Source organism: Trematomus bernacchii, unplaced genomic scaffold, assembly GCF_902827165.1.
Source record: "Trematomus bernacchii unplaced genomic scaffold, fTreBer1.1, whole genome shotgun sequence".
Taxonomy (NCBI): Eukaryota; Metazoa; Chordata; class Actinopteri; order Perciformes; family Nototheniidae; genus Trematomus; species Trematomus bernacchii.
Window position 1 is genome coordinate 11,115,710 of NW_022987689.1, and position 24,337 is coordinate 11,140,046.

A 24,337-nucleotide genomic window follows, 5' to 3' on the forward strand; every position below is an offset into this window, starting at 1 on the left:
ACTATGAACCTGAAAACTACACGTCCTCTTTAATTGACACCAAAATGATGATTTGTGGTTGAAACCTTCTTTTAAATCTTTTCTTTTTACCCTCCAACAGATGTGTCTCAATGGAGAAGAAGAAACCTCAGATTCCTTAGAGTCCATGGAGGTGAGTTCCTCCGAGGAGACGTCCCCTGCTGTGTCCCCTTCCCAGGATCCCCCCCCACAGGACCCCATCACAGAGACACCCCTACCTAACGTGATCCAGGAGACTGAACCTCCTTCCTCACTCCCTTCCTCACCCCCTCCCCTCCTCATCTCCTTCCCTCCTCTCCTCTCAGAGGACCCTCAGACCTCCACAGACCCCCCTTCCCTCTCCTCCCTGAAGACCCAGCAAACATAGCTCTGTTTGTGGACGTTTCTCCGAGCGCTGACCTCCTGAACGTCCTTCCACATGTGGATGCCTCTACCTCTGCCTCCCCCCTCCAGAGTTTCCTCACCCTTTCTCCACGGCAGCCCCCACCCTAAAGATCCCTCTAAGCACCGCTCTGACCGGGGTCCCTGTTTGCGTCACGTTCCAGTTCTACACCCCAGAACCCAGAGGAGACAGCAAGTGATCCAAAGAGACAGTGAAGTGTTTTGGCCGTGCTGCTTTCTGACAGAGGGTCTGTGAGGGTCTGAACGTAATCTGATTTTAAATAAAATACATCATTGCGGTCTGGTTATTATGTACTTTATAACTCTATCATCTTTATTTTCCATTTCATTGTATTTTTGAATGACTTTTTTTATTGTTATAATCTATTTTTTATTTTCAAATGTTTATCAATTGCTTGTCAAACCCTTTGAAGTGTATTAGAGGAGCTCTAAAAGGTGCTATATCATTGTTTAAATGTGATAATTGGTCATAATCTTTATTCTACCTATTTCTATTATTAAGATTTAATCATTTATTTAATCATCATTTTTAATTCTCTGTATTTTCACTTAAATGTTGTTTATTATGACTTTTAGTGGTTTTATTTTCAACATTTTACCACTTTTTAACATCCTCTTGTTTGCCAATTGGTCGTCAAACACAGATTAATAAAGTTTTTTTGTTATATCATCAGTTTTATTTTCTATTTCCCTATAATTGTCGTTGATCATTATCCAATCCAATCCACTTTATTTCTATAGCACATTTAAAAACAACAGAGTTGAACAAAGTGCTGGACATCAACAACTGTATAAAAACATAGCATAAATACATAAAAAACAGACAGGACATGAAACAAATGTAAAACACGAGACAATGAAACCAGATCAGAAGCCACAGACTGAGAAACTCTCCTACATGACATAAAAACAATACAAGATACTAGTAAGATAAAAACCCAAATGTAAAAGCACAAGTGTCACCTGGTCTGTAAATGCCAGGGAAAAGAAGTGGGTTTTTAAACGAGATTTAAAAACAGGCAGAGTTGGAGCAAGTCTAACCTGGAGGGGCAATTCGTTCCATACTTTTGGAGCTGCAACAGCAAAGGCTCTGTCTCCTCGCTGCTTTAACCTCGATTTAGGGACGACCAGAAGGAGTCTGTCAGCAGACCTCAGTGACCGTGTGGGTGTGTATGGTTTTAAAAGATCTGCCAGGTACGGTGGGGGGGCTAAACCGTTTAGGGCTTTGTATGCGAACAGTAACATTTTTAATTGTATTCTAAAATTGACTGGTAGTCAATGTAAAGAGGCGAGTATTATGGCGTAATATGTTCACGCCTGCCTGTCCTTGTAATCTAACAAGCTTTAGAGAGTTAGCACATTGAAACGCCCGATCAGTGATTCCTTTTTAATCTGGAAGGTAAGGCAAGGCAAGGCAAGGCAAGGCAAGTTTATTTATATAGCACCTTTCAACACAAGGTAATTCAAAGTGCTTTACAAAAATGGAAGACATTTTAAAAATGGCATTTAAAATCAGTCATTAAAAAGGAAAGATAATAAAATAAACATTAAAAGAAAAAATACATGGATAAAAGTTAAAAGTTACAGTGCAGTTTAAGATGTGAATAGTTCAATTAAAAGCAGCGGCAAAAAGAAAAGTCTTCAGTGAGACTAATGTGTAAGACTTCTGTTCTTTTCAATGAAGTCTGAGCGCTTTGATTACAGCGAGGTGTCTGAGGGCTGGGTAAGATATTTACACTATGTAACACTTGCACTTCTATTGGCTAGCGCTCCAACACATTTGTACGTGATAGGATAAGGGGCGGGATATCTCTAAGTGGTTGACCAATCACAGAACCGAACCTGAAACGCCTCTATTGGACTCCTGTCATTCTAGTTATATTTTAACGCTGTCAGCTATATTTGTTTATCTGTAAGTAACGTGTCTTGTGAAACATGTCACAGTCACAGTGGAGGCACAAGATACAACTAGGAAATGCATTTCCTGCTGAAAATGCGTGCAAATGCCGTAAACTGTGCACATTTGTTGCTGAATTTAGCTGAAAATGAAATATTGTAATAGTTGAATGGTGACTGTAGCTGCTTTTAGCTACAAACTGCTGAACTTAGCGGAGAAATGCAGAAAAGTGAAATGATTTGAATCAAAATTGTTACAGCTCAAATGCACTGACTTTGTTGAAAGCGAAATGTTAAACTGGAAGAGTAGGACAAATAGTGATGAAGCTTAATATTTCAAAGAAAAGTTGAAAAGGTATAAACAACTACAGTAAATGTGTATTAAAGCAACCCTCCTGTGATATATAGCTATGCGTAAAAATATGTTTTAGTGAGGGAGGGGTCAGACTGAGTGATGATGAACACTGTGCTTTGTTTCAGGAGGAAAAATCAGTTATCACCAAAAATCAGCACCTATCGTCTATCCTTATCGTCTATTCCTTGACCTCTGTGTGAAACGTCACGGGGTTAAGGGATAGTGGATAGGAGATTTCAAAAGGACTTAGGAGAAGAGACTGCAGTGTTTTCAGAATCCGACTGCACTTTCAATATCCGACGTGTTTATGATGCGCCAGCAGACGTCATTTGTGCGTCTGCTGCTATGGGGAAACTATGGAAACTACAGTTTTCTATACAGTGGAGTCCACCCCCACTCAAAATACCTTCCCGCGCCCTACATGCCTATTACAGCTGAATGCGGCGATTACCATTTTGTTCAGCAAAACGCTCACAAACTTATTAAGATCAACAGCTTTAGTGCGTTTTGATTCAATGCTGAGTACAGCCAAACTTGACAGTCTCTTCTCTGTCATTGTAGACCGCAAATACCTCATTCCTTCCGTCTACTTGGGTCCGAATGCTTCTCGTTTTGCGCCGTCCCGTTCAAATGAAATTGCCGCCTATCATATTTCCAAGCTCGCACCAGGGCCGGGGGAGGGGTTACAAGGCTTGCGTCTTGTGCAGCATACATTTGCACTCGGACATTAGAGACTTTCTCTCATAAATGTCCGATGAGCCAAAACTTTTCTTTCAAAACAAAGATGCCAACTGGGGTGGCAGCTGGTGTGGCATGGCTATTTTTTAGGGTGGCAGTTGCCACCCCATGCCACCCCGGTAGATCCGCCCCTGCGTCCCACTTCAGGAAGGCCATACACCCAGGAAGAGCCCTGCCCTGTGATACAAAAAAAAGGCAATGTACAGAGATAAAATTAGTGTAAATCTTCACTTGAAACTTTTGTCAAAAAAACAATCATGAAAGAGACAAACTCTTTCTTTAATATTCTACTTAACAAAACACAGGTCCATCTTGTCTTCAGTTGCCACAGTATGGTTCACTGGAAAATATAGGCTAAACAAAATCTAGTTTATATTTTACATAATGATTGCAATGAAATCACAGCACGTAAGCTTTTATATATTTATAGAGTTAAACACGTTTTATATCAGACACTGCAAACTGAAAGCTGTGTGTAATACATTTCCAGTTTAATACCAGTTATACAGATTCATATTTATATTATCTTTATCTCAGGCTGATAGTAAACTTTATATTAGAGCAGGTAAAACGTGACTGCGTGCACAAAATGGACGTAGAGGATTCCATGGTTGCTATGGTTTGACGCAGGACTAGCGTCAATATCGGATCAATATTTAAACCATAACAACCTGAAAACTACCTGAAGACGGTCACGAAAATATTTTCTCCGCTTTCACTCGACGATTCTTCCAAATTAGCGTTTCTACTCAAGTCTTTTTACATCCCGACAAGAGTCAGAGACCCCCTGAGAGTTATTACAGCGAGAAAACACACTTTAATTATGGAAAATGTAAGATGTCATGACTTTGAAAGTCCCCGTTGTTTCCAATGTGATTTGCCGTCGACATTTTCAGAAACCTCACAGTTTACTGATGTTTATCAAATCATTTAGGCTCCTGTAACGCATTAAACACTGTAACCATCAGATTAAGGTCAAGTTGCTATTGTGACGACTCAATTAATGAATCTATGCATTACAAACCATACCAAAAATACACATGAATTCATCAAAACTATAGGCTATGACAATATTAACAAATAAATGTTCCAATAATTGAAAGGTGATATAGCCTAGAAAGTTAATATAAATGATTTTTATTAGTAATACAAATCATTTATATTAACTTTCTAGGCTATATCACCCACCCAGCTTCAAGCTGAAATACATTCATATTGTAACTTTGAATGTAGCTAATTAAAGTTATTCTGAAGTACTTTAACTTAGCATTATTTCCATCAGATGTGCAATATTATATGTTCAAACAGTAAACAGACATATGCTTAATATATATAATATTATATACACTTCACATAGGCCTATGCCTCAATAAAGCACATATTAACTGACATGAGGGCCTAAAGGTGGGTCTTGATTTGTTACCGGACCTGTCTCGTCTTGAGGAGGTTTTCAGACTTTGATTACATGTTTCATGTTCCTTCATTTATGATTTTTATCCAACAATCACATCCATATTTGGCAAGTTAATCTTCCAGCACATAAAATAATAGTAATAACACATTTTATTTTTATACTACGACATGACAAAATACTTGAAAAAGGTCCATCCTGCATGTACTTGTAGAGCCTCATCCTAACATGAGTGTGTGTTGTTGCAGGGTCGAGTGCCCGTCCTCCCGCAGGACAACCAGACAGGAAGGAGAGTCTCTGCCCGCCAGAGGAGGCCTGCAGTCTGCAGACAGTGTCCCTGCTGCAGGGACGACCAGGTGAGACATCTGATCCTCAACTCTGTTCCTTGGAATTGTACACAGTTTAATCCACAAGATTATTTGACAGGTTTACAAAAAGGCAAACACATAGTGGAGTATATTGTCAATACTAACTTGTTTGAGACTAGACAAGGTCCATTGTACAGGACTAATGCCCCAAATACTCACATTTCAAGTAATCCTCTGCAGTGCATCTGATGTAGATGTTTCCTCTTGTAAAATGATAAAAGTATGTTGTTAAGTAAGAAGTTTACTAGAGTCTGACATCCTCTCGTGTTTTGCTGACCTTCTCCAGGTGCCACATACAAAGCGCAGGCGCCCTGCTGCTTCTGCAGACCTTCCCCAGAAAAGGAAGCAGACCTCCGCTGCTCTTCCTCCTAAACCTGCTGACCTGCCCCCTGTCTCTAATGTGGCCCCCAGCCCCCGGACCTCCACTGCTCCCCTGCACCTCGACAACCCTATCAGGATCCACAACCGCTCAGTCGAGGAGTACCAGCTCATCTACCATGAAGTTGTGGATAACATGCTGAGGTACGTTGTGTCACAAATCAAATGAGTCAGTTCATTTACAGAGTTTAGACTCTCTTAGAAATCTATCTCTCTGTTTTCCTTCATCATAAAGATTTATTTTGTGTTTCTCCTCTCAGGTTCCCGAACGGTCTCCTGCGTCCATATAGTTTGGGTCTGGGTCGTCGTATCAAGCAGAAGCTGTGGGAGCGACTGGACCGTCCGATGTTCACAGAGACAGTGGATGAAGACGGTCTGGTCCATGTGGACGTGTCCTACGGTGCTGGAGTCCAGCCTCCGCTCTTCAACGTGGATGTTTCTGGTGAACCAGAGCCCGAATATCCACCAGCAAAAAGGGCAAAGCACTAAGACACACTCTCATAAGCTGACATGTCTAAATAACACTGTGCTTTAAGTTTAGTTTAGTTGTTTTCAGTTTCATTTGAGTAGTTTTAAGTTTTAAGTATGGCAGTTAAGTTTAAGTTTATTAAGTGTAGAGATAAGTCTTTAGTGCCAAGCATAAGTATTAAGTGTTAAGTGTTAAGTGTTAAGTGTTAAGTTTTAAGTATTTAGTCATAAGTATAACTATAAAGTGTTAAGAGTAAGTGTTTAGTTTAAGTTTTTCGTTAAAGTATTTCGTTTGAAGTATTTAGTATTAAGTGTACGTTTTTACTGCTAAGTATAAGTATTAAGTGTTTAGTTTAAGTATTTAGTAATAAGTTTAAGAATGTAGTGTTAAGAATAAGTATTTAGTGTTAAGAGTTGGTATTTAGTTTGAGATAAGTTTACTTTCATTGATCTTAATGTATCTCACCACTGATGAATTGTCTTCCTCTGAATCAGTTCATGCTCCTCTGTTAACAGTCTTCTCAATCAGCTTCAGCCTCAACAGCAACAGTTATCACCTGCCAGAACACCTGCTCCACCCTCCAGCCTCCACCTGTTACTTCTACCAGACAAAACATCAGCCTTGCTCTGCAGCCTGTGAGATGACAGACTCCTCTCCACCTGCAGCCTCTGTCAGCAACCTGCAGCCATCTCCTCCACCTGCACATTCTGTTGAATAGCTGATGGCTAAACCTCCATCTACAGCCTTTGCCAGTGCACCTGTGCCAACACCTCTCGAAGTGAACTGCTATCCGAGCCTCCACCTACAGCCTCTATAAGGAAACCTGCACAGATGTTATCCTACTGCCATGTGGAGACCTGAGTGGAACAGCAAGGACCAGAGAAACACGCGCAGATATAGTCCTTCAGTTAAAATGCAAACATATATCTGTGTTATTAAAGCTAGCTTTCTGTTTACATTCTGTTCACTTGTTCTTCTTCTCACAGGTGTTTTCAAACGTGGTGTGAAAGACTGAGCTCACACTCCTCAACATGAACCTGACTGACTGTGATGATGCCTTCATGAAACGAGAGAGTTCCTCTTCCTCCCAAGTTGTATGTACAGTATAGTAGTATGAGATTTCTTAACAGCACACTCTGAGTGTAATGGGATTTTTAATGGAAGTTTGGGGATGAATTATATTTGAATGAAACACCTTACACTTCCAGGTCTACCAGGAGCTGATTCAGGCCCCTGAGGACAACTCCTTCTACAACAGCTCTGTTCCAGAGATGCTTCCTCCTCCTCCTCCACATCCTCCACCTTCACCACCCCTCCTGCTCATCGCCAGAACTAAGAGTGCCCCACCCCATCTCAGCAACCACCACCAGTTTCTCCTGCAGCCACCGCCTCCACCTGCAGATTCTGACTGACACTGCTGACAGCCAAACCACCTCCTACAGCCTCTGCCTGTGCACCTGCGTCTACACCTCTTGAAGTCAACTGCGGCCGAACCTCCACCCACAGCCTCTGTCAGCAATCTGCAGCTGCCGCCTCCACCTGCAGATTTTTACAGATCGCTACTGCTCAACCTCCACTGACAACTTTTGTCAGCAACCTGAACCAGCACCTCCACCTCTCGTACATTACTGCCATCCAAACCTCCACCTGTAACCTTTGCCAGCCGCCTGAAGACACCTCCTCCACTAGTGATGTGTCGGTCGCGAACGAGCCGATTCTTTTGAACGGCTCTTTGGTACGAACGAGGGGAACCGAGTCGTACTTGGTGAGAGCCGTTCTTCTTATCGTTCAATCAAAGTTGGTCCGCACTCACTGCCTGCCAAAATTCACTCGCCTTTTAAAAAGCTTGATTTTGTTCCCCAAACGTATTCTGTGAAGACCCGCCCCTACTCTGATTTGTAGGTTTCAGCACGAGGAGTTAGGTGGGGTGGGTCTTAACGGAATACGCGAGAGAGAGAAGTCATAACAAGTGGTACTGGACAGATAGACGACGTGTTTTTCGGATGTAAAATGAGCCAAACGCGAAAACGCAGCAGCATTTGGATGCACTTCAACCAAAACCCAGGCAGTGATAAAGCGCACCATTTGTAAAGGCAACATATCCTTTAAAGCAGGGTCAACAAATAATCTCCATCGCCACTTAAAAACACACTACTAATATTAAGAGTTGCGTGAATTTCATTCAAGGCAAGGCAACTTTATTTACTTAACACATGCAGAGGGTAAATTCAAAGTACATTCACTGACATGAATGACATGGATATGGCGCCACCTTGTGTCATGTTTACAATGCAGATTATTGACATTAGGTCTGGCAATGCAGTCAATCATTATCCTGGTGATTATTTCGCAGATAAACCTAGTAACCCCGCCCCCTTTTTAAAAAAACGGCTCTTTTGAACGGCTCTTTTGAACGGCTCTTTGAAAGGAACGGAGCCATAAGATCCGGCTCCCTTCAAAGAGCCATAATTCCCATCACTATCCTCCACCTGACGATTCCCACAGAAAGCTGGGGTCAAACCTCCACCTTCAGCCTCTATAAGGAAACCTGCACAGATGTTATCCTACTGCCATGGTTGGATCTAAGTGGAACAGCAACGAGCAGAGAAACACTGGTAAATATGATCTTTGAGTAAACATGGAAAAATATATCTGTATAAAAATAGCATGCCTGGGCTGAGCTGGGCTTCTGTTTATATTCTGTTCACTTCTTCTTCTTCTCACAGGTGTTTCCATACGTGGTGTGAAAGACTGAGCACACACTCCTCAACATGAACCTGACTGATTGTGATGATGCCTTCATGAAACAGAAAGAGCTCCTCTTCCTCCCACCTGTACGTACAGTATAGCAGTATGAGACATTAAGTAATGGGATTCTTGATGGAAGTTTGCTGATGAATGCTATTTTAATGCAACACCTTTTCTTTGTGTTTTCTCCAGGCCTTGTTGGACTTCCAGATCCAGATATGCTTCCTCCTCCTCCCTATCGTGCACGTTCACCACCCCTCCTGCTCATCGCCAGAACTAAAAATGCCCCTCCCCATCTCTGCAACCACCAGCACTTTCTACGCAAGCCGATTCATTGAAGTCCAAAGATTGCAGAGACGCTCCATCCGAGACTTCAGTGCCTTACTTTTCCAACAACGCCCCCAAAACGACGTCCAATGTGCTCTTTTACTGTGTACTTTAAGCCTCTGCACTGTTTTATAATAAATGTTTCATTTTCTGCATCAATCAGATCATGTGTCTCTAACTATCTAACAAGTCCTTTTATCTGCATTTATAATTGTTAGTAAGTCCTTAATAAACGGTTTTGAGTTATTTAATTTGTATCTCTTATTAATACTTACTTGAATTACAAATCTTATGATTAGTTTGTGTAGAGAAGAGTGCTGTCCTGACAGTATAGTGTTTTATTTTGTATTCATATTTTTATTCATGTTACGAACTAGATATTTAAAATTCCCTATAGCTCCATAGTAAATGTATCCATCCAGTGATTTGATATGACACTATTTTGGAAAAGTCACAAATGATTTTGTTTCTTGTGAATATATTGAAACAACTGATCACCCTTTCTTCCATCCTATGCACTCTGAAGCTTTGGCTGGATATCATGACTTGCTTTTCCCAAAGAGTCATGATTTGCTATGAAACGATCCTTTGTGCACAGCACATACTTTTACTTTTGATACTTGAAGCACATTTGGCTGATAATATACTATGTACATTATATTATTCTGAAATGGTAGTTGTGAATAATTAGTAATTGTTGTACATTTTGATGCTTATACTTTTTTACTTTAACTTAAGTTAAGTTGAAATCAGGACTTTTACTCATAGAGTATTTAAAGGTCATATTATTTGTAATTTTTAAGTAAAATATCTCAGTACTTCTTAGAACACTGTTTATTCCTGTCTTTAGCCTGTTATGATTTTTTGGTGAACTACTGTATCTGGAAGCCATGTTGTTTTGAAGCGTATACAGAGGTGGCGCTATTGCAATGTTAGCTGAATGCCATCCACCCTTTTAAAGCACAAAGAAGAAGAAATGGGGCCGTTTGATAATGACAGTCCAGCAAGCTGTCTGCTGTGTGTCTAATTTATTACACGCTGTCTTTGATCATTATATCTATCTGTAGCTTTTTTTATCAGCCATTTTACAATAGCCAAATGAACCGTCCGTTACCGTTAGAGAACAACAGTTGATACTCAGAAATGGCAGACGATGAAATTGATTACAATATCGTGTTTCCAGATGCGGCGACATCGGGTGAGCATTATTTCATTGTACTGTACGTTCATGCCTCAGTTAGCTTAGCGTACATGCTAACTTTTGTCTTACAAGGAAGGCGTAATACATCGAATTATGTTGTGCTGTTAGCTTAGCTTGGTAGCTTCCTTTAGCTCTGCTAGCTGTGGCAGCTTTTCGTGATGTTAATCGTCTTTTTTTCTATTTCAGAGAGATACTGGCAGGGGACAAAGGAGCCAGTTGTGATTCTGTTGGGCTGGGCTGGCTGCAAAGACAAACACCTCTGCAAATACAGCTCCATCTACAATGAACAGGTGAAAACTAGATAAGATGATACCATATCGGAGGTGGGAGAAGTACTCAGATCTTGTACTCAAGTACAAGTAGAAAAGTATTAGCATAAAAATACTTAAAGTACCAAAAGGGAAAGTACTCATTATGCACATTTCAGAATTATATATATCATGTGTTTATCAAAGCTGTTTTAATTACTTTGTATGCTGCAGGGTAGCTTGTGAATGTACTCCTAGTGTAACTGAAGGTATACAATAAATATAGTGGAGTAAAAGTACACAATTTACCTCTGAATTGTAGTGAAGTAGAAGTACAAAGTAGCAAAACATTGAAATACTAAAGTTAAGTCCCTCAAATGTGTACATAACTACAGTACTTGAGGTGATCTACTTGTTTACTTTACACCACTGTACCAAATGCATTTTTATATACTGTTTTTATACATTGAGAAACATTGTGGTATTGTAGAAGCAGTACAACCTAATATATTATAATTTTTTTTATTTTCTTTAGGGATGTGTCACCATCCGCTACACGGCCCCCCTGAAGACGGTATTCATCTCAGAGTCGTTTGGCTATAAGGAGCTGAGCAGCACGGCCCTCAAGTTGCTGGAGATCCTCTATGATTATGAGGTGGAAAACAGTCCTATTTTCTTTCACATATTCAGTAACGGTGGCTTCATGCTCTATCGTTACATCATAGATTTGTTGCACAATGACAAACAGTTCAGTTCATTGCGTGTGATTGGGGCCTTAGTGGACAGTGCCCCAGGTAGTGGGAATGTTCGCGGGGCCCTGCGTGCACTGGCGGCCACCCTGGGGCCCAAAATAACACCCGTATTAAGGTACGTCCTCTTAGCCCTTTTCGCAGTGACTGTTTTTCTTTTGCGAGTCGTTCTGTACCCGTTGACCAAGTACATCCACAAGAACCACTACGACGCGGTGCAGGAGAAGCCGCCTGCCTGGCCTCATTTCTACCTGTACTCCAGAGCTGACCAGGTGATCCGGCACAAGGACATCGAGGTGTTCGTGGAGACCCTAAAGCGGAAAGGGGTCCCCGTGGACAGTTTTGATTTTGTTTCCAGTCCCCATGTCGGTCATTTGCGGGAATTTCCTGAGCAATATGCACTTAAGTGCCGTGATTTCCTGGTTGCTTGCATGAAGGAATTGGTGGGGACTGACAAACAGAAGAGACAGAGGATTCCAGATCAATAAAACTTAGGAGATAAGATTTCGCTTACCCTCTGTTAATCACAAAACTTGGTTTTTCGTAGTGGTCTGAAAAATCAGTTAAAATGAGGCGGGAGGTTTTTTGCAAAACGGCTTGAATTTGAACAGAACATCTCGCAGGTTTTTCCGTCTTCGGGCACATAATAGGAAAAGTCCACTGATTTGGTCTAGGTTTACTGATCCATGTCTAGAAACAACGTCAGCCGTATATAACACTATAATTATAATAATAATAATAACTGTGGAACAAAGACCTAATTCTGCCTACTCAAATTCTTGCAACATTCATAACACTTGTGAATAACAATACAAGCAATTGCTTTACACTGGTATTTAATATTGCTGTGAAATGTGATGCATTGTATATTAGAAGTAGTGAGTCTAAAACTCAGGCTCGGTATTGGATATTAATAGTTAGTATCTTCTATTTATAACATTTGCAATGTGTTTATGGTTGTAATCTAACAAGTGTCATTGAAATAAGATCACAAGGGTGCTATGATGAAGGCAACAGTAAGAAATTAATGTTTTTTTATAAAATAAAATAAAGTCTAATTTGTTGCCTTAATCAGCAAATGCCTTTTGTCCAGAAATTGTAGAATACTCAGCTCTAATATGTGATTGACAATGAATGTATATGTTCAGCACAGCTACTGTGTTCTTAATTAACGGATGTGCCTTCAATAAACTAGAATGCTCATAGAAAGTTTCTCAGCCTATTTCTTTATAATTGTTCCAATCCAAATGCTTTGTATTTGGCAGTTTTTGGCACATGATTTCAATCAGGTCGTCAGTCTCAATGGATTCCATCGAAAATCAAGATGTTGAGTGTTAATGCATTTGCGGTAGGTATAAATTAAAACACCCCCAGATCGATCATAAAAAGTACTGCTTTTAGATATTGGATATTGTGAGGGGAGAAATGGTTGGCACTCTGGCTAATCATTGCCTGGTTTATCACCACTGAACATAGTCTGGGTTTACAGATGTGGTGTCAATGACAGTAAAACAAACATTCCTGATAAGAGTTAGTTTGTTAAACCTTTGCTCATCCATGTTAGTCGATTTTTCTTAAACTTTTACTTAATTTAGTAAAGGGGTGTGCTTGTCATTAGGGTTGTGGGTGAGAAATTGTTCCAAAATGAGATTAAAATGTTATTTTAAAAAGCATCTCGGCCTCTAAATAAAAGGTCAGTTAGTCAGTCTGCTGATAGGGAATCTATAACATATTGATAAAAGATGGCTCCCTAAATGATTGCTACAGCAACCAGTTTAAATAATGATGCCATCTGTCATCTCACTGCGTTATTCTGTCTTTGTTAACAGACATATTTAATATACCTAATGTTCAAAGTCAGTATTTTTAATGCTCAATGATATCATTTGAAATGTTGACACCTCCATCAAGGAGTTTACTTTTGTTTCATTTCGTTTTGTCTCTGTCAACACGATTACGAAAAAATACTGGCTCAAGTTTTACAAAACTTGGTGGTTATCGGAAGGGTGGATATATACTATGTGTTATGTTTCACTCAATTTAACATTAGAGATTGGAAGTTTGTTTTTGAATGATTCGGAAAACTAGTTCCCGATGTCATAAACAACAAATTGGAAACGTGTCAAATTCTCTCTAATTTTTTTTTAATCTATGTTGTTGTTCACTACGACTTAAAGCCCACGACTTGTCTTAGACAGAAGTATGGTTTCCCAATTCGAGATGGGGGCCGTGCTAGAAGATAATGAATGCACCGTTTGCCTTGCAGAGTTCCAGCTCTGTCATTTGCTTGTTTACGAACATATGTTTGTATACGCAAGCTTTAATTTTTGCATTTTATTTGTATTATTTATCACACAGCTATAGTCTAACTAAGCCCTTAAACATCTCTTAAATCTTAAGTGATGAAAGTGTATGCCACCACTTTCTGCTATTGGTTATGAGGGCTGTTTTATAAGTTGAACTCTTGACTGTGTTCCTTTTGCTGATGACCAGAAGGAATCACTTTGTGCACGTGATCACTCGAGGGCTCACTAAAGGCACCACGTCCAAGACGAGGTGTTTTTATGACCTCATACCCAGAAGCAGATCAAATGCAGCCATTTCCCCTCCACTCGTCATGAGACATCAGGGACTGTTTGAAGAGCGCTGCTCTGAATCGGACCAGCAGGGATGGTTATTGAATGTCTACGACATGTCAGATTTGACATTTGGAAGAGCGAGTGGTTGGCATTTGTCTCTGCGCCAGGCCTGGTCCTGGCACTTCATGTATCATGTAGAGCTGCTCGGAGGAAAGGGAGAAAGAGGAAAGTTTACATATCGGCACAGACAGATGAACATCGCTTACTGGAGTGCATATGAGACCGGCTGCTCAATGACGGAGCAAGGCCTCAGTAGTGGCCTTGTTCACTTAAAAAGTTCTGCATAAAAGCTGTTATCTTTGGAAACTTGTCAGGGAATGAGTTGGCAAAATTGGAGATAACATGTCTTGGGATTAAGAAAAACATATCAGATCACAGACACTTTACTTTTGTGGCAAAAATACCAGATACATACTACAATGAAAAAACTATCCAAACAATATCAAAAACTTTGTAAAGGACAACAACATATGAATGAAAAATAACTACACCACTTAACAACAGAATATATCTTCTTTGACAATTGGGGACATATGGCTTATTTGTAAAGCCAACAGTTATAGAGCAACATATTTTATTTGGAGCCTTGTTTGTGTCCGCCTGATGAATGCAAGTCAAATAATGTAAAAAAAACACATTAAAGCATCAATTGTAACTTTATACTTTTACTTTAGTATATGCCTTGCTTGTAACATACTTTTTCTACACAGTGATATTGCCGATTTATCTTATTTAACCCTCCTGTTGTCTTCGGGTCAAATCTGACCGATTTACTACTTTAATCAATCATAACTTTTTTGTTTTAGATTCGATTGCATTAAGGCTTTATGACACAGTAGACATTTGAACATATAAAATTGCTGATCACCACTTTCATTGAATTTTGGATGATTTAGTAAACTTTGTAACACCCATGGTGTTCCCGGTCAAAAATGACCGCCATAAAGAAAAGGAATTAGTAACCATCCGGATTAGATAAAACACACACACAAACACCCACACCCACACACACACACACACATACTCTAGATGTGTGTATCCCCCCCCTTATGTGCCCAATCCCCCCATGTGAATCACACCTGGCTGGCACACAAACACACAGAACAATTTGACACATTTCCCGCTCTTATGTGCCCATCCCCCCACATGGATCACACCTGGCACACGCAATACATGTTCAGTGTCTGTTCTTTGTATATTTACTGCAGTTTTTCATGTATGCCAGTGGTCTGATACAATATTTACAGTTTGAAAGGGTGTTAAATGAAATTTGGTGATGATTAATGGTGTGTTAATGTAATAGCAGTTAAAACAGGACCGGTCAAATTTGACCGCGAACACCAAAAGGGGGGGGGAACGAAGACAATAGGAGGGTTAAACATCTCAAAAGACCTACATTGCACGAATAAGTATAATCTACAATAAAATATCCATGCAATTTAGCCAACTAACCCATATCCAAGACACTATCGTATTACACATAGGCCCGCCTACAGTGATTAATCAAATCTATAAACACAGTAGCCACCTGACACACTCGGAGGCAAATACAGATATCTGAATGACATTTTAACAATGCAGTGACATTGATATTCCTGAAGAGGGCAGCATTGACTCACAGTTCCCATCATGCAACATGTCACTGAGGCCTGAACTGAGCATCACTACGATTAGCAGTGGGTGTTTTATTCCGGGCTCCTGAGGGATGAAGGCTGTGAATCTTAAAACGCTGCTCCTGTGCAGGATTGCGCTGCTTTGAAATAAGAGTAAGTAAAGATTTTAGTGCTGTTTTTCTGTAGCAAGAAATAATATATTCATATTCCCAATGATGGGGTTATTAATGTGATTAGCAACAGTACTTCCCTAAAATCCTACTTTCTCTTTTTATGGATTTGTCCTCACATTTCCTTGGATACATACACGAGATAATGAAGCATTGTATCAAAGTTAAACGTGAGAAGGAATCTCTTCTGTTAAGGATGGGAAACTGAGGAAAGAAAGGAGAATAGCTCGAGGATCAATGGATGGGAAGGAAACGTCATAACCCCCCCCCCCCCCCCCCCCCCCTTCTCTCAGAAACGCACTGAGAGAAGAAATTACCCCATGGAAGTTAATGAAGTCTCACAAGTTGATGAGGGGAGAATTGCGGCGAAGAGGGGTCAGCGCTTTCTCTTTAGCCTTTCCCTCTTCTGCGGAAAACGGCTGCGGTCAAGATCCATACTTTTAGAGGACGCCAAGCACTCCAACGCAGAGACGGAGTGAGAGAGATGGGGGGGGGGGGGGGGCACCAAGATTAATGGTATTAAGTGGTGGCACTTGGCAATGCGGTAACATATCGTCTATGTTCTCTATTCCACACTGATAGTTTCATAGACCTTGGCTTTACACATTGACTTTTAGCCGTGATTTACAGGATTCAAATAATCCCGGTGGCTTTTCATCATCGCAAGACCTGCGAGAGTCTTCAGCCAGTGCCAGTTTTATCAGGAAAGACAATCAAAAAAACTTAAAATCGTGCCAATGTTTCCTGTCTGCATTTTGGATCTCTGGCTATCATGCAACGCCCAAACATGAACTTTCTTTCTTTCAGAGATGCGATTATACTCCGCAACCATTTCCTCTCTGTTTAATGTCACTCTTGCTCGAAACATTCTTTTTTTTTGTATTTATGTACATGTTGACATTTTGGATGCTTCCTTGTGAACCCCCTTTCTAGACCATTGCATGGAGAAGTGCAGTATTTTATCTGACAGGCGCACACAGTCACAGATAGGATCTAATGGCAAAACTCCGTGCCTCTTTCTCCGGTGATTTGAAGTGATTTTGTATAATGTTTGACATTTTGATTTTAAGTCTGACATACTGTGATTTTATGGCCAATGATGAGGATGTTTTTGTTTGCCCTTTACACGCTTGTTTGCGAAACCTCTTCAAGAATGTATGGTAATGGGAAAACGTTTTTTTTAAGTTAAAATTTGTATTCATTTGCTAGATTTCATAGCCAGACAATCTGCTTTTTCACTCCTGTAACCTTTATAGTCCTCCCATTGTCACACACACACACACACACACACACACACACACACACACACACACACACACACACACACACATATATATATATATATATATATATATATATATATATATATATATATATATATATATATATATACACACACACACACACACACACACACACACACACATCCGGGTGTGTCACGCTGTATTATTTCCAGGCGATACACGTGAACCTCGACTTTCTCTCCGGCTCCACGGGACGGGCCTTGTGATCAAGTTGAGCGGGGAGCCGATAAGAAGTCACTCAAGTCGCCCTCTCTTCCCTCTAATGAGCAAAGTGTCTGGTGGAAGCCGAGTCCGAGACGGCATGGGAGCCCCCACACACACAAGTGCTCACACAAAGAGGAACTAATGCGTCAATGGGATGAAACCCAGAGGATCAGGACCAAAGTCCCGTCCGCCTTTGAGTAACTTTAAAAGGTCTCCTGGTGTTTTGGATTGAAGAATGAAGAGGAAATTGATGCGTGTGTCTGTGTGTGTGTGTGAGAAGGGAATCGGCTTGCTGGACTAGACAGGGAGCCGTCATCAAAATCTCCCCTGGTCTATCTCAGCATTTCAGCCCTCTACTTAAGACCAAAAGAGGCAGAAAAAAAGGCGATGGAATGTTAGATAAAGGGAGGGAGGAAGACAGAGCTACATAGAGGGAGAGGAAGATGGAGAGTGAGAGGAACAGCAGTGTAGAAACCCCTCAGCATGTGTGCAGCCTCTCTCCCATCGTGTGGTGCAGCAGGATGCCTCTCTCAGCCTATTCAAAGCGAGTGTGTGAGTGGAGGAGAGTGTGTGTGTGTTTCTTCACAGATGTCCTTGAACAGAACCCCCTCGGCTCTGCGGATCCCTGCTGCCACTGGAGAACATTTGACAAGCAGCAGGCTCTTGTTAGAGCGCTGTCAAATTAAAGGTGTGTGTGTGTAGGTCTGGGGAAGTGTGTGTGTGTGTGTGTGTGTGTGTGTGCATTTCAGAAGCTCTATTCAGAGCCCTGTCAAATTAAAACTACCAAACAAACTGTGTGTGTCACACAGACAGGCCAAGATGCGTGTATGATGGTGGTGGTAGGCCTTGGGCTGCTTTGTCTGTGTTTGTTTGTGTGTGTACGAGTGTTTGTTTGTGTGTGAGTGTGTTTGTGTGTGAGTGTGTTTGTGTGTGTATAAGAGAGAGAGAGAGACACTTGGATTTTGTGCATGCATCATTCACTTGTTTGCAATAAACACACATTGGTATGGGGGAAGAATCTAATGAGGTGTGTCTAAAGGTAAAACAGTGTCACACACACACACATTCCACCTTGGCATAGAGTTCAGTCTGTCTCTATTCTAATAATTTGACATGATTATGCAGGAGGTCTAAAATCCAACACCACAAGCTCTTGTAAAGAAAAGGCAATTGTTACTTTACAGGACAATACATTACTTATTTTTATTTGGGAAATAATTACTTCATCAAATATTCTGGCCTCTAAAAAAATTGACATAACACAAGGGGATGAAATAAATGTGGTTAGAAGAAAGCTAGCATGGTTTGGCCAAGAATGCAGGTAACTCCCCATAAAAAACATTAGCGTCAATTTTCAGTTTCCATTTTTCATACAAATCAAATGAACCAAAATATTACATATTCAAAAGTCAGCTTAACAGGTATTTGTCTGTAGATTGATTTACCTTTTAGATGGAACCAAGCTAGCCATTTTCCAGTGTTTATGTTCAATTAAACTAGCTCCAATTGTGCCTGCTAGCTCCAGCCTCATATTTTGAATACAGATAAGAGAGTGGTATATATCTTCTCATCCAACTCTTTTTAAGAAAGTGAAAAGGTTTATTTCGGTAATTGTCAAACTCTTCCTTTTAGGGCTCACAAGCCATGGAAAGGGGGAAGGATGATAGCTAGAACTGCGATTAGGAGTAAGTAAAGTAAGCCATGTAATGAGTTAAATTTGAGAAAAATAGTACTAATTTGAAATCCTACAACCTGTGTGTCCATGTTTGCTTACCCCAGTGCATAGTGTAGTGTCTGTACACTACAGAAGACTGTGCTAGTGATTTAACTTTGCCTCCATTAGCAAAATGTTATGATTTATGCAGTTGCTGGCAGACTAATATCTTAAGAAGTTTTTTTTTTCCTTTATCTTGTAGCCGGGAAGCCGATTCATCTTTAAGAGTGATGAGGGGAGGTTGCTCTCTATGCAAAACGCATTAAAGCTAAATGAGGAGTCTATTACTCAAATCTGGCTGATAATCCGTTAGCTAAAGACCCCTGGCCGCTAACTAAGCAGATTAAGATATGTCATTGCCACCGCGACCAGGATGACAATAGCACACTACTTATGTCCGACACACACACGGTAACACCTTGCTATAAGTGTATTGTATGAACTCACACTTCTGCTTGGCATTCTGCACACACACACACAGGCATACTCACACATGCACATTATATGGTCAGTTAATCCCATACTTTCTCACACACTCAAACACACACACATACACATCGTTCACACACCCACCACTTATCTACATACAGTGTCTCCTTGCCAGCTCACTTCATAGAATTAATTCTCTCCTCTCCACCCACTCTGTTGTGCTGTTGGTGTGTGTGCATGTGTGTGTGATAGGAATGCACAGGGGACTCATGAAGGGGCCGTGTTTGTATGAACACGGACAATTCATCATGGCTTGATTAACATACAAGATTTTTTATCTCCGTTTCTCCCCCTTTTTCCTCGTTCCCTTTCTTCTCTCTGTGCTTTCCTCGGGTGGTGATAATTAAAAAAATAATGTATTCCACTGGTTAATTGACTGATATCCTTGGCGCAGAGTTCTATAAATGCAGGACTCAAAATACAACAAAACAGTTAATCAGGGCACATGTGACGTGATCATCAAATTGGAAATTCCTTAACATTTGGATGCTAACTAAATATAAGCAGTTAAAATAATCCTGAATACGTCAAGCACAGCCTCTTGTATTTACATTCCTGTCGTGTTTATGTGGTGATATCAATGGTTACCGAGGTAACAGCAAGTGTGGTTAATACTAGAGCAAACACTCCTTACAGTAAGTAGTGAAAACAGAGGCCCAAATGCTTCAAATAAGATAACATTTTGCAAATTTCACACATTGCTTCCTGTGAATTTCTTGTACTTAGATGGCGATTTGAATCAAGCACGCAAAAGGATCTACCAATAGGGAAAAAACATTTAAGAAGTAATTGCTCAATGTAAACAAAATGAAAAAATGCAGACTGTAAATAGAATCAAAAATGTAGTTTGAGTTTATAGAAAACTTGAAAATGTTGTATGATTTTGACTTCGGTATGTAAAGAAGTGTGGACATCAAAACAACATCGGTTGCACAGGCTGCAATGTCAAAGGAAGGAAACCCCAATATTATTTGTTTTACTACATGTGTCTGCCCAGCAACCGTTACATCCCATCTCATTTGAATGTTTTATAGATATTATAAATACATGTTTGCTAAAACTCTTAACGTCCATCAGAGTTTGACTGAGCCAATAATTATGACCTTTTCTTCTTGAGCCATCCACTCCATGTAGGTGTTTGCATTCACAAGCAGACATCTGTATTGGCATCCCCAATAAGTAATTGAGGGCAGACTGTGCCCAGTGTTGTACACATTGTGACTAAATAGGCGTTGTGGAGCCCAGCTGCAGACTGTAGATGGCCCAGGGCAGACATCAGTGTCCACATCACTCCAGACCTTGGAGCTGGTTGACCTGTGCTGGGCCTGTCTTGTTTCCAACGACCGTTTGTTACTAATTAATGGACTGGAGCCCATTCTCCAGCGCTGAGTGCAACACAAACCACATGCATTAAACATGACCATGCCTCCCTCTGCTGCCAGAGCTGGGAAGACAGAAAGATGGAGAGAGGGAGGGAGAAAGAGGCGACAATAGAGAACAACATGCACCTGTAACGCTTCCCAATTACAGAATACACAAATAAAACAAAAATTAACATCGGAAATAGGTTTTTGCTGTTAAACAGACAATTCAAGTATCCGGTATATTGTCATATGTTTCAAACTTATATCAGGAAGATGTTTAGGTCCTCATTTCAACATAAAAACAACAATTTGTATGAGTTGTTGGCTATTTGCCCTATGAATATGTTTTCTCACTTTTGTAAAACAACTATATTATTCAGATTAGCTAGCTTGAAAAAATGTATGGTTTCGAGAAAGGTCTTTCGAAAAGACTGGAATTGCCCTTTAAGACTGAAAGCCTTCTCGGTGGCCATCATCTCACGTGCACGTACACACAGGAAGCGAAACACACACACTGTAACACACGTTAATGCATAAATTGCCATTATCTGAGCTGCCGCCGGTGACAGAAGCACCCCCACCAAGATCACCTCAGCTGACAAAAGTTAATTTGCACTAATGATGTTTTACTCCTCTCATTACCTTAAATCATCTCCTTCCCCTCCCTCCCTTCACTGCGGAGAGGGATGCAAATAGAAAGGTGCAGAAAGAGAACCGACAGCCAAAGTGGAATAAGTGAAACGCAGTGAGATGCACTGTGGCCGGGAGCGCAGTAAGCAGTTTGTAATTGTTATTGTTCCCGATGAAGTTGATGTTCGTCCGCACTGCACTAAACAGCTCTCCCTCCACTCGCTGTTAAATATTTTACACCATCGTATAATTATCAAAGCTACTCAAGATAATTTTTGATGGAAGGCATGTGCACTCTCAAGTGTTTTTACTGTACAGCCCGCCGCAGCCTTGTATTTATGTTGTAGGCTTAAGTGGTGGACTTTGTAATGATAACAGAGTCTGGGCTTAACAAGTGTAGAGTGTTTAATGTGTAAATTAGCTTTTTTATCATGCAAGTTTGAGTATTATTGTCTTATGACTTAGGGTAATGAGCATTTTGTTGAGTTTTGCCAAACTTCTTCATCCTCAAAGCTTTCATTACTGGTCTAGCTGTGCAGGTGTCTCTGCATTACTTGTTTACCATCTCCATTATACTTGTATTGTTCTATAAGAATGCAACTTAATCATGTTTGTGTGTGGAGTTTGGAGACCTGTTACAACTCCCAGTGTTGCTCTGTTCAACTCATATGAAAGAGGACAACCCATTATTCGTTTAGGTCAATGCAAGGCCTTAAAGGTCCCCTATTATACTGTTTTTCATCAATATATTATAGGTCTCAGATATACAAAACTGATTCTCTGTCTTTGTGCAGATCCGATGAAGTATAACATATTTCTACCGTGAGTTATGTGCTAAGTGCGTTAGCACTCTTTCGCTTAGTGCTAATTCAGAGGCTCGGCGTTAGACTTGTGTTTAGTTTCGGTAAAAATTGTTTATATCGTTAGTTAGCTGAGTTTCTTCCCGTTAAGTAGGTATGACACATTCATAGTTTGTTCAATGTTAAGAAGCCCTCAGACGCTGTTTCTTGCAAGATGTTGCGGGAGCCCCCGGGGGTGGGGGCTTAACAGATTGAAGGGCAGTTTTATATAGTCTCAAGGTTTGGGTTTTTGTACCGTTGAAGAACTCTACATAACACATCTACGTCATGTCTTTGTAACCCAATTATTGCTTCAATATGTCAGAATGTTTGCTTAAAGGGGCCCTGTTGTGCTTTTGGGGTTTTTGCTTTCCTGTTGTGTTTAATAGGTTTGTGTGCATGTAAATGGTTTTCAAAGGGTTAAATCCCAAAGTGTCCTCCAGAGGGGGTTTCTCTCTCTCTTCCTAAAACTCCTCGATTGTACTCCACCACAGTGTTCGTTAAATTCTAAGTGGTGGGTCACATTTCCGATACATCTCTAAGCGGTTGACCAATCACAACAGAGCCGGCCAGCTAACCAATCAGAGCAGTCTGGGCTCTGGTTTCAGACAGAGGGTGAAAAGAGGTGCTGCAACACAGGCAGTATGAGAAGAATAAAGCACTTTTTGAACATTAAAGCATGGAGACATATCATAGAAGAGGCTCAAAATACAAATACAGTACAAACCTAAAAATGAACATAAGACAGTATGTCCCCTTTAAGGAGCACATTTGAATGAAAGCAGATGCATCCTACATGTTCTCATTGAAACATAAAAGTAAACACAGCCCAGAAGTTCACCAAGTCTGCTACAATTTATGGTCAATGTCCTCATCCCTCGATTGCGTCCCAAATGTTAACCATGGCTCTCCGTTCACAAGCTCATATAGAAAGTTAGTCGATATTGATGAAAGAGTCCGGGATCATAGGAATCACATACGTTAGCTGTGTGGATTTGACCTTTACTGTAAAGCATCACTCCCCAGAGTTTGCACACAATGTTCTCCAGACAAAGTTATGAGCCACCGACCCTTCCCTCACATCAACTCTGAAACCTTGCAGTCATTAGCAGCCGATTGATGAGGGAAATGGTATTAGTCTGAAAACATTTGCAGCTCATCCAGGGAAGGGGCCATCTTTACAATTGGTTTAGGGGGTTATGAATGTGCGCAGGTTCGGTTTGAAATAGGCAATGTTCATTTTTTATCTGTAATTGTTTCTGGAGGAGGCTTTTAGTGAGAGATGAGTTAAGATTCTATTAGATCCACGGCTTGCCTTCCTTCTTCCTTTCATTCTTTCTTTTATAGATACAGAAGTCTTTGTTTTTGATCCATGTTGAAGGGTGAATTGAATGTTTGGACGTGACACTTAAAATAAATGATATAAAAGGTATTTTCCAATTTATAAAATAGAAAAGAATGTAGCTTTTACAGCCACAATTAAATGAGCTTTGAACATGAGTGTAATGATTTTCCGTATAACTGTCGTCTTTAGTAACGCTCATCCCCATGTGCCCTCTTTGATGATACTCACGGTGCGTGAAAGGCCTTGAAGTCGCTTTCTTTTTGTTGTCTGGACATATCAGTTTCATCTCCATCATCATTCTGTTAGTAGCCAGGAGCACAACTGATGTCGACCTGAATACAGCGGCCTTTCTGTCCGATAGTGACACAAACATGTATTCAGTAGCAAGCAAACACACAGAAACAGAAACAGTGTGGTGTCATGTGAGTGATGATGAGCGGGTATGAAGGGGTGAGGGATCAGGAAGTGGCTTGCGTGATGGATCAAAGGTTTACATGACAACCAGACGAGGACTTCCTGGTTGACGGGAACATTCCTCAAATGGACAGCACGACGTATCAAAGATAGTATGTGTGTGTGTGTGAAAGAGAAAGAGATCTGCCCCCGAAATAGAGAGCGTCCAGTATCCGGGATGATGTGTTTTCTTCATCTCAGGTCCTTCTGTCTGTCTGCGTCTTCATCTTCATCACCTGTCCCTGATCTCTCCCTGTGTCTCTTT

General features: G+C 40.6%; 3 protein-coding genes and 1 long non-coding RNA gene across 4 annotated transcripts; all 4 read left to right on the forward strand.

Moving 5' to 3' along the window:
- Positions 1 to 145: 145 nt before the first annotated feature.
- Positions 146 to 6,082, forward strand: LOC117488610 (proline-rich receptor-like protein kinase PERK8). Its single transcript, XM_034137609.1, has 6 exons — positions 146 to 375; positions 472 to 595; positions 2,105 to 2,143; positions 5,069 to 5,176; positions 5,475 to 5,710; positions 5,827 to 6,082. Exons 1-6 carry the CDS (start codon positions 146 to 148, stop codon positions 6,053 to 6,055), a joined length of 966 nt encoding a protein of 321 aa, XP_033993500.1. The 3' UTR covers positions 6,056 to 6,082.
- A 919-nt stretch (positions 6,083 to 7,001) lies between these two features.
- On the forward strand, positions 7,002 to 7,691 carry LOC117488903 (zinc finger protein WIP2-like). The gene is made up of 2 exons (XM_034138059.1): positions 7,002 to 7,129; positions 7,244 to 7,691. Exons 1-2 carry the CDS (start codon positions 7,067 to 7,069, stop codon positions 7,445 to 7,447), a joined length of 267 nt encoding a protein of 88 aa, XP_033993950.1. The 5' UTR covers positions 7,002 to 7,066; the 3' UTR covers positions 7,448 to 7,691.
- An 832-nt stretch (positions 7,692 to 8,523) lies between these two features.
- LOC117488948 lies at positions 8,524 to 9,356 on the forward strand. The gene is made up of 3 exons (XR_004556551.1): positions 8,524 to 8,650; positions 8,762 to 8,869; positions 8,976 to 9,356. It is a non-coding gene; the product is annotated as an uncharacterized LOC117488948 (long non-coding RNA).
- Positions 9,357 to 10,093: 737 nt separating this feature from the next.
- Positions 10,094 to 12,513, forward strand: tmem53 (transmembrane protein 53). Its single transcript, XM_034138273.1, has 3 exons — positions 10,094 to 10,308; positions 10,498 to 10,601; positions 11,095 to 12,513. The coding sequence occupies exons 1-3, from the start codon at positions 10,254 to 10,256 to the stop codon at positions 11,794 to 11,796; spliced, it is 861 nt and encodes a 286-aa protein (XP_033994164.1). The 5' UTR covers positions 10,094 to 10,253; the 3' UTR covers positions 11,797 to 12,513.
- Positions 12,514 to 24,337: the final 11,824 nt, after the last annotated feature.

Coding starts and splice junctions, on each gene's coding strand:
- LOC117488610 (XM_034137609.1), top strand. CDS start 146: ATGGAGGTGAGTTCCTCCGAGGAGACGTCCCCTGCTGTGTCCCCTTCC. Junction 2,144..5,068: donor GCGAGGTGTCTGAGGGCTGG/GTAAGATATTTA, acceptor GTGTTGTTGCAG/GGTCGAGTGCCCGTCCTCCC. Junction 5,711..5,826: donor GTTGTGGATAACATGCTGAG/GTACGTTGTGTC, acceptor TTCTCCTCTCAG/GTTCCCGAACGGTCTCCTGC.
- LOC117488903 (XM_034138059.1), top strand. CDS start 7,067: ATGAACCTGACTGACTGTGATGATGCCTTCATGAAACGAGAGAGTTCC. Junction 7,130..7,243: donor GTTCCTCTTCCTCCCAAGTT/GTATGTACAGTA, acceptor TTACACTTCCAG/GTCTACCAGGAGCTGATTCA.
- tmem53 (XM_034138273.1), top strand. CDS start 10,254: ATGGCAGACGATGAAATTGATTACAATATCGTGTTTCCAGATGCGGCG. Junction 10,309..10,497: donor TCCAGATGCGGCGACATCGG/GTGAGCATTATT, acceptor TTTCTATTTCAG/AGAGATACTGGCAGGGGACA. Junction 10,602..11,094: donor GCTCCATCTACAATGAACAG/GTGAAAACTAGA, acceptor TATTTTCTTTAG/GGATGTGTCACCATCCGCTA.